The 8,866-nt window shown below is 37.5% G+C and overlaps 2 protein-coding genes across 3 annotated transcripts; both read right to left on the bottom strand.

Moving 5' to 3' along the window:
• On the bottom strand, positions 1–2,105 carry LOC122297654 (eukaryotic translation initiation factor 5A-like). Its single transcript, XM_043107771.1, has 5 exons — positions 1,877–2,105; positions 863–985; positions 709–765; positions 511–585; positions 1–375 (listed from the first exon to the last, which is right to left on the bottom strand). The coding sequence occupies exons 1-5, from the start codon at positions 1,997–1,999 to the stop codon at positions 271–273; spliced, it is 483 nt and encodes a 160-aa protein (XP_042963705.1). The 5' UTR covers positions 2,000–2,105; the 3' UTR covers positions 1–270.
• A 3,144-nt stretch (positions 2,106–5,249) lies between these two features.
• On the bottom strand, positions 5,250–8,809 carry LOC122296427 (probable LRR receptor-like serine/threonine-protein kinase At2g24230). Of its 2 annotated transcripts, none has more exons than XM_043106130.1 (2): positions 8,460–8,809; positions 5,250–8,359 (listed from the first exon to the last, which is right to left on the bottom strand). In XM_043106130.1, exon 2 carries the CDS (start codon positions 8,056–8,058, stop codon positions 5,491–5,493), a length of 2,568 nt encoding a protein of 855 aa, XP_042962064.1. In that variant the 5' UTR covers positions 8,059–8,359; positions 8,460–8,809; the 3' UTR covers positions 5,250–5,490. The 2 variants fall into 2 exon arrangements, with proteins under 2 accessions (XP_042962064.1, XP_042962065.1); XM_043106131.1 differs by having other exon boundaries at positions 5,250–8,355.
• Between the last annotated feature and the right edge of the window lie 57 nt (positions 8,810–8,866).

Below are 8,866 nucleotides of genomic sequence, written 5' to 3'. Positions count from 1 at the left end.
TGGCAGAATAGTTATATTTATATAAATTCCATCCTGCTGTAAACTTAAGTTCCCTTCACTGAGGTATAAGCAGCCCCACCTTTCTATTTCCCCCATTCACAAGCCTGATAGGATTCTAAGCAAACAGATGAGTGTTGAAATTTCTTTTTTTACAATACTAGATTGCATCTAATAGAAACTTATTGTAACACCAGTAGATAACTTCCCTCTCAGATCTAAAAGCAAGGGCTTCTTTTGACATCAGCCATAGCTACTGCTACAGCATCATATTCAGTTTTTTGGGCCAATGTCCTTAAGGGCACAGATCTGCTCCTCCCCCATGGCAGACATAACGCTCAGCACGAGGTCCTTTCCTTCACCAAACGCATCTTTTATCTATTCACAGGAAAGAAAAGATAAATATTAGTCTATACAGACACAAGAACAGAGAATCTATCCAAGGTCTGGACTCCTAAGCTTTTGATGAACAATCAGTTTGCAAGGTTAACAAAACCCTTCTCAGTGAGATACCTGGCCGAGCAGATTGTCATCAGTGGGAAGCCTCAGATCATCCTTGGTGTCTCCATTATCCATTAAAAGACTCACCTACACGACAACAAGTCTTAATCTGATTGACAACACTAAAATAGCTATTACCAATTGATTGCTTGTTACTACATGACAGCATTGCCAAAAATTGGTTGGTAAAGATTACTAAATAAAACTTACAAAACCGTCTTCAGAGATATCAATCAACTGATAATCAGTGCGAGAAACATGAGGAACCTGCAAAAAGAAAGAATTAATGAAAATGATCAACAAGCAATGTACACCCAGAACAAAAGCAAACTCGCATGGTGAAAAATATTAGAAATGGCTTTACATCACAGTTGTGGGATGAAGGAACAATATCCTCAAGCTTCTTCCCATTAAATATGTCAATTCCCACAAAGTGGCACTTTGCATGTCCATGCTTGCCTGTCTTTGAAGTAGAAACTTCTACAACCTGGTTTCAAAAGCCCCACCATAGAAGAACAGCTCATGAGTTGAAAAGGCAACAAAAGTTTGACTGCTTAAAATACACCTCCATACTCCAGCCTCTTTCGTGTACAGATAGATAAAATGTGAAAGAATAAAACATGAAAGACGCTAGACAATATACAACAGTCATAGGTATATGAGGCACAACTATACTTGTATCTCAAATAAGTTTTAGTATCAGTATTTTCAGATTCATTGTTCAGTTTTTTCTCATTGGACAGCAACCGAATGCTTAAATGCAACAATGCAAAGCACCCACATTGAAGTTCTGACAAGTTAAGATTTTAGCAAAATATTTACAGCAAAAAACACTCGATGTCAATTACTTCATGTAATTTTAATGCATGTGTCTTTCAAAAAGACTCGAGCCATCAAACTTGTTCAATATGCAAAGCTCACACCTTCAAGACTCCATTCACAATTACCAAATTTGATATGAAGTAGACTTAGGGATCTCCATTAAGCCTCAAATATCATCACTAACGACGCAAAGACCCATGTACAAATCTACTCAGATACGCTTTTACCAAATTTTGACATAAAAATCCATGATTTAAGAAAAAGATTCTGGAAACGAGCCCACATGATCACTTCATTTAAACCAAAAGCCCACAAATTTATTAACTAACCAGAAATTACATGAAATCTGTTCTTACGTAAGGAGAAAATATCCACACAATTTCTCCCCGTGAAGAAAAACCTAAAAAGAGTACCCAACAACTGATAAAGCACTAAATATCGTTAGACTAGAACAAACCCACCAAAGATCAGGTAGAATAACATAAGCCCAGATAAGAACTCCTCAAATTAAACAAAAAAAAAAATCAAAGAAAAGAAAAAGAAAAATAGAGAGAACCTTGCAAGGCCTGTTCTTGATGACGATATAGCCATTCTTACGAATGGTACCAGCTTGCTGGGGGTACGTCTTCGACGCCCCTGCGTCGCCCTTAGACTCAAAATGGTGCTCCTCGTCCGACATTTTTCCGAACTCTCTCTCTCTGTCTCTTTGCCCTGTTCTTTACGAGAATGGGGAGGATGACTTTAGTAGGAGGAGGAGGAGGAGGCCGGTTCTCTATACAAGGAGTCAAGGACTGTGAGGTCCAGATTCATATTCTTAACCCCGGTTAACTTAGGATGGGATCCTGGCCATTGAATTATTGAGTTATAGAGTTTAGCTCGAGCCTAGGAGCATCAATAGATCCTCCAGATCCTGCAAAATTTGCACGTGTTTGGATAGGCGGAGCACGGACCTTTCTCCTTCTTTTCTTTTATATTTTTTGGCAAGAGATACTAATAATAGATGCTTTAGGCAAAGCCGCCTGGGTCCATGGGAATATATTCCTTTTTGCAGGAAAAATATTTTCCATATACCATAATCAATGCATGTGGAAGGAAAATTCAGTCACAAGATGTCTATTTGGTAGCATCTTTAATGGAAGTTGGGAGATATTGGTAAGAGTTCATAAACCGACCATCCTGCCCTCTACCTTCAACCCAATTAACTTCATCTTGGACCTTGATCTATACTGCTTAATAATCATGTATCTTTTGTTGCTGTTTTCTTCTTGTCCAGGAAAACAAAAAACAACAACAAAAGAAGAAAATTTTAGTCATAAGTACCCATATGCATCATTTACCTAAGGAAGAAGGTAGTAAAGTTAATAAATTTTAGCTAAAAATACTAAATAGTGTTCCAAAAATCACATCTGATAAAATAGAGGTCATTTATTTTGACTGTTCTATTCCTCCCTCCCTTTCTTCATAGATAACTCAGCAACTCACTAATCCAAGAATTTGAATATCAGTCTGAGAGAGACAGTAGATAATAGATATATAATAACATCAGTACTTTAAGGTAGTTAATTTTCAAAGGGTAGGTTACATCTTCCTAGATATGATATCCCTATAGTCAAGGTCTGCAACTGCAAATGACGGGGGTGTGAAATCACCTCTTCCCAAATGGTTAAGTTAATGGGAAAAAGTAGATTTTATTACTTGTATTATGTTCTTAACATTTCTTTTTCCATGTAGGCCAGAATTTAGAATGTAAAGTCAATATTCGAATTTAGAATTTTTGCTTTGATATCATAAGAAATCAACACTTATGTTAAAAGGTAAAGTTAATAAAAAGAAGTGGATTTAATTAATTGTATTATATTTTTAACAACGCGAGACATGAGGTGTTAAAATATCAGAAGAAAAGATAATTGAAAAAGAAAGCCAGGTCGTAAAGGAATTTGTACTTATCAAAAGTGAACTTCTTCTTCATCTGTTTGGATTGCTTTCCAAGTTTGACTATAAACAATTGGTACTTGTTTGGATCGACTGAAAAGAAAGTCCAAGTTTGATTATGGTGGTAGGACCGTTGGAAAGAGTGGTGGAAATAAGGGAAACTCATAGATGACAAAACAAGTGAATAATTTTTTGGATTCAAAAATTCAAATCAAGTTAACATCTGATGAAGACAAGGTGAAAAAATTACTGCAATGGTTGGCTTTACTGCTCAGATATCCAAAGTCATTGATTTGCAAGGTTTTGGGTATGCTTAATTTAAGCTCAAACTAAGGAAGATGATGGTAGATGAATTAGAATAAGAGCCACCCAATTGACAAAAGCTGAAGATCTTTCTAAAGCAGATTTGTATATGAATGGTGTTAGTCCTACAAGTAATTGATTACATTTGACCAATTATGCTTACCACAAAAAAGAAGCAATTATAAATAGGATAAAAGAAATCAAAAAAATGGATGGTGAGTCCCAACAATCACCATATTATAGTTAATATCATGCATATAAGGAAAATGAATATGAAAACTGGGATATGAATCTAATAAATTGGTTTCAACCTAATAACCTATCCCAGTGATTATGGGGGAGTAACTTTGGATGATAAATAGTTCTGGTACAGCTTGCTTAATAGATTGGCTCGGTTTAGATAGTGAAAGTGTTTTATCTTATCTCATCATTATAATTTTTTCAAATTCTCATACAAAATATAATAAACAATTCAAATTTTTCAAATTTTAAAATTATAATAATATTAAAAAATAATATTATAATAATATTTTATTTAACTTTCGACTTTCATTTAAAATCATCTCATCTCGCTATCTAAACCGCACCTATATCTCATCTCATCTCATCTCATCTAAAATACCTTAATGTTGTGTCTATATCTCTATGTATTATTAGATCGTCCCATTAGATAAGAAAAATGAAAGAGGATTTCAATTTGAAGAATATTTTGAGTCATAGCATACAACATCTCTTGGATATATCTGTTTTGGGACGCGGGAACTCATAGTGGAAACAAGTGGAAATGTTTGGATTAGATAGTATGGGACAAGTATTCTAAGCCAGTCCTTTAGTCAAAGAAAGATGTTCTTTCTCCTTTTCTTTTTCTTTTTTTTAATATTTATTGGTCATAGTCTTGAATAATATAAAGAGTTTATTCTTTCCACATTGCCAAAAGCGAATAAGTAACACACGAGATAGAAATGAGGGCATATTCCATATTGATGACCACCTTGACTACATTGGTTAAGAACATGAGTTACGATGAGGCCAGGTTTTGCTTTTGTTTTTTTGTTTTTTATTTTGGTCTTCTTATCCAAATTTACGGACGTCTTTTGTTTTATGTAAAATAAAATAAAATATTAAAATGGTGTCACGATTAAAAAATTTCTAAAATGTTCATTTAATCCATTCATTCTTAATGTTAAAATTCATCAATTAGATCATTTCGTATATATTCTCCATTAAATAAATAAATGACAGCATTGTCATGTGTTCTCACTCTATTTTTTTTACTGTTATCAACATGATCTAAGTTGTTGAAGCAATGTTCCTGTCTTTTCCTCCCCTGATAGTGGTTGATAGAGGCTTGAACTTCTTCATTGAAAAGAAGGGCTACAGTTTTGATAAATATGAGTGCCAATTGCAATCCAAATTCCTACACAAGTGCTGCTGTCACTTTTGATTTTATTTTTATTTATTCCATGTGCATGGCCACAAACATCCAGCCATTGCTCAATATGGTCGATCTGGTCCATGACTTCATCCTCAAGGTTATATGCTGTACCACTATGCGCCAACACCACCTCCAGAACATAAAACAGGATACTGAGTAACATCATGCAGCTACCACAGATCCACAAGCATTTATATCCAAGAGAGACAACCATTAACGCCAATGTCAGCTTTGAGTCCTTGTTTCAAGGCAATCTTGGTGAAAGGAAACCAAACTCTCCTTCTTCTTTTTTTCAATAAATTAAGTTTCTATGCCACTAATAATGGGAGGCAAAAAGAAAGACCCTCAAAGATTCAAACCAAAAACAGGATTGTAAGGACTAATGTACATTCCCTCCATGGTGGCATGGAAAGATACTCAAAACCAAAAAACTAACAATAATAATTATGGAAAAAGGCCAGCTAAGAAACTTCCATATGATCCTTTTTTCATGTTCTTTTTCACTGATGAGATGCTGGTTCAATATCTTTCAGTAGTCCAACTATTTGCTGCATTGTTGGTCGCTTTAAGGGAAGGTCAGCAGTGCATAGATATCCGATCTTGAGAGCCTCTTCCATCTGGTCATCTGGTCCTGTATTACGTATCTTTGGATCAATAGCTCTTGACCCTTGGTTCTTCCTTACTAATCCTCGAACCCAAATCACCAAATTTGCTTCATTCTCCTCGGGATAGTCATCTCCAACTGGCCTTTTTCCTGTAATTAGCTCAAACAGAACAACCCCAAAGCAATATACATCTGATTTTGGGGTTGGGGAATCGTATTCTGGCTGAGAGAACTCTGGTGGCACATACCCCGGTGACCCTCGAGCAATCTCCTCATCTAAACCGTTACCAAAAACTTTCGCCAGACCAAAATCAGATAATCTTGGCTCCAAGTCATAATCCAGATATACACTGCTAGCTTTGACATCTCTATGAATAATTGGAGGTGAGCAGCCATGGTGGAGAAATGCCAGTGCTCGGGCCATACTGAGTGCAATTTTATGACGAAATCTCCAAGTTGTCAACAACCCTTCAGAGCCAACATTTTCAATTCCAGTAATATCGTCTTCTTCCCAAGTATCTATGCTCCAATCCTCAGTAGTCTGAACCCCAAGTGGCAAGTCATGAAGCAAATTCTGCAAGTTCCCATTCTCCATGTAATCATAGATAGCAATCCTTTGATCCCCAGCTAAGCAATATCCAGTCAATGGAACAAGATTGGGGTGTTTGATTCGACCAAGATACTCCAGCTCCCTTGCAGCTTCTAGGTCACTTAATGTTGAACCATGGACCAAAACCTTCACTGCTACATGAATTCCACCAGGTAGAAATCCTCTATAAACCGGCCCAAATTTGCCTTCAGCCAAAAGGGTACCACGGTCAAAATTTGAGGTTGCAGATAGGAGGTCCGCAAATGTGATATTCAATAATGGTTTCTCAAAGATCACTACTGGTACCGAATTTGCATGCTTAACATCAGCTACCCATGTGGTTGAGTCAGTCTGGAATGAAAAGGGGCCAGAAATATTTTGTTCTTCTCTGTATGACATCTGCTTTACAGCCCACATTCTAGTTTTCTTTCTGTAACCAAACGCTAGAAATAGCAATAACCCGGCAAGCAAGCAGATCAGTGAGAGGCTTAAAGCCAGAGCAAGCTTCATTCCCTTATGTTTGTCGGGTATTCTGTTGAAAAGCTTAGGGTTTGCAGCAATTGGACAGCTGTTCGATGAACCAAAGAAAGCAGTCTGGAGGGTATCATTGGAGAACTCTGAAGCACAGAGGGTTAGGTGATTGTAGGAGAAGTTGAACTTCTCCATCAATGGGAGTTTCTTTAAGAGGGAAAAAGGAACTTCTCCACTCAAGTTGTTCTGGGAAACATCAAGAAGTTGGAGGTTTTTTATACTTAGCACTGGAATCTTCCCAGTAAGATGGTTCCCAGAAAGATCAAGTGTATTCAAATTAATTAATTGTAAGATTTCATTCGGAATGTGACCAATGAGACCAGTTTTAGACAGATTAAGGTATTCTAAGTTCCAAAGCATTTCAATTCTGGGGACGTCTTGTCTGGCAAATCTATTGTATGCAAGATTAAGATGTTTGAGATTTTGGGCTTGACTCAAACAGTGAAAATTTTCTCCACTAAGGTGATTCTCAGACAAGTCTAGATAAACCAAATGAGACAAATTGCAACTCGAATTGAATTGTACCTGCGAAATGTGACCTTGGAACTGGTTCCTACTCAGGTCTATAACCTCCAGCTGCTCCTGAAACACGCCCATTACGGAAACCTGAAACAGATTCCCAGAAATGTTAAGGCTAGTGACGGATTTCATTTCCATGAAATCTGAGTCCTGGCCGTAAATCTCATTCCGTGCAAGGTTCAAGGTCTTGAGCTTGGAAAATGAAGTACCAAAACCATCTGGAAGAGACCCATGTAGCCGATTCAACGAAAGATCAATGGTAACCAGAGACTGGCATTTCGTAATTCCTGATGGGATGCTCTGCTCAAATCCATTTCGATCGAGCTTAAGAACTTGCAGGCTAACTAAGGAGCTTATGGTTGCCGGAATTTCCCCGGAGAAGTTGTTGCTTGAAAGGTCTAAGATTTCAAGGAAACCGAAATTGCCAATGTTGTTAGGTAGGGACCCACAAATCTGGTTGGTGGAGAGATTGAGGCTCCTGAGTGAGCCTAAACTCCACAAATCTGAAGGCAAGCCAGTGATTTTGTTGTTACTAAGATCCAAAGATTGAAGCATGGTGAGCTTACCAATTGTGGTATCAGGAATAGAACCAGTGAGGCCTAAACCAGAAGCTTCTAACCGAACAACATTTTCTTTTCTGGCGTCACATAAAACCCATTGCCACGAGCAAACAGGAGCAGAAAAGTTGTATACTTCAGAAGAAGGTAACCCCATTTTCTGCAAGAACTCAGAGACAAAGAACCCATCTGTGTTTGGTTGTTGAGAAGCCAAAAGCTTAAAGAACAGTGTGAGAACCAAAATGAAGCCAAAGAAACCAAAACCCATCTGAGAGTGAGGGCTGAGACTGACAAATAAAGAGAAAGGAAAATGAACCCAAGCCCTCTTACCAGCTCAAAACCCTCTCTCAATGCTTCCAAATCACCACCACTCGATCATGAATGGTTCTGTGTTCATCTCCGACAATCCTTTACTGGCTTCTTCAACTCTAAATAATCGAAACCAACCACCACCCAGTCTACTGTGGCTTTGTTGCAAGAAAATATGACTGTTGGGCTTAAACTCTTCTAAAAAGACACGCTTTCCCCCGAGGGACCCTTGTAATGCCCAGAAGTCCTCCGGCAACTGACTATAAGAAACAAATGTACCCAGCATGAGTATTTAGATAACAAATGGGAATTTCAGGACCATGGAGCTCCTGAGCTTTCGAGGGAGGATGTGAGGCTTACCTCGTCTGGCTTTGCAGGTCTTTGAAAGCCAACAAAAACTCCAATTGAAGAAGCACTTTTGTCTTCTTGCAAGCTATAGTTTTGCTGCATAAATTTTAACAAAGCTCCATTTTTTTTTTTTTTTGTTCATACGGCGAAAACAAAATCTCCTCTGAGAGGGGGAAGCAGACACGCTATAACAAAGAAACCACAAATATGGGGTGATCAGAGGCTGGGCCTCATAAATGACATGGATTGAATGCAAATATCTGTCATGGTTTGGTGAATTTATTCAGAGCAGGGTGGTGGGAATTCAATGATTCTTTCGTTGAGTGTTGTTGATTATCTTTTCCGGTAATGGAAGGAGTTGATTATCTTTTTCGAGACTAAAAAAGTGTACCAAATATTTTTTTTAATTTTTTTTACTT

This window comes from Carya illinoinensis, chromosome 15 (genome assembly GCF_018687715.1).
Source record: "Carya illinoinensis cultivar Pawnee chromosome 15, C.illinoinensisPawnee_v1, whole genome shotgun sequence".
In the NCBI taxonomy this organism is placed as follows: domain Eukaryota; kingdom Viridiplantae; phylum Streptophyta; class Magnoliopsida; order Fagales; family Juglandaceae; genus Carya; species Carya illinoinensis.
The sequence above is the reverse complement of the archived record's forward strand: the minus strand, read 5'-3'. Positions and strand labels throughout refer to the sequence as shown.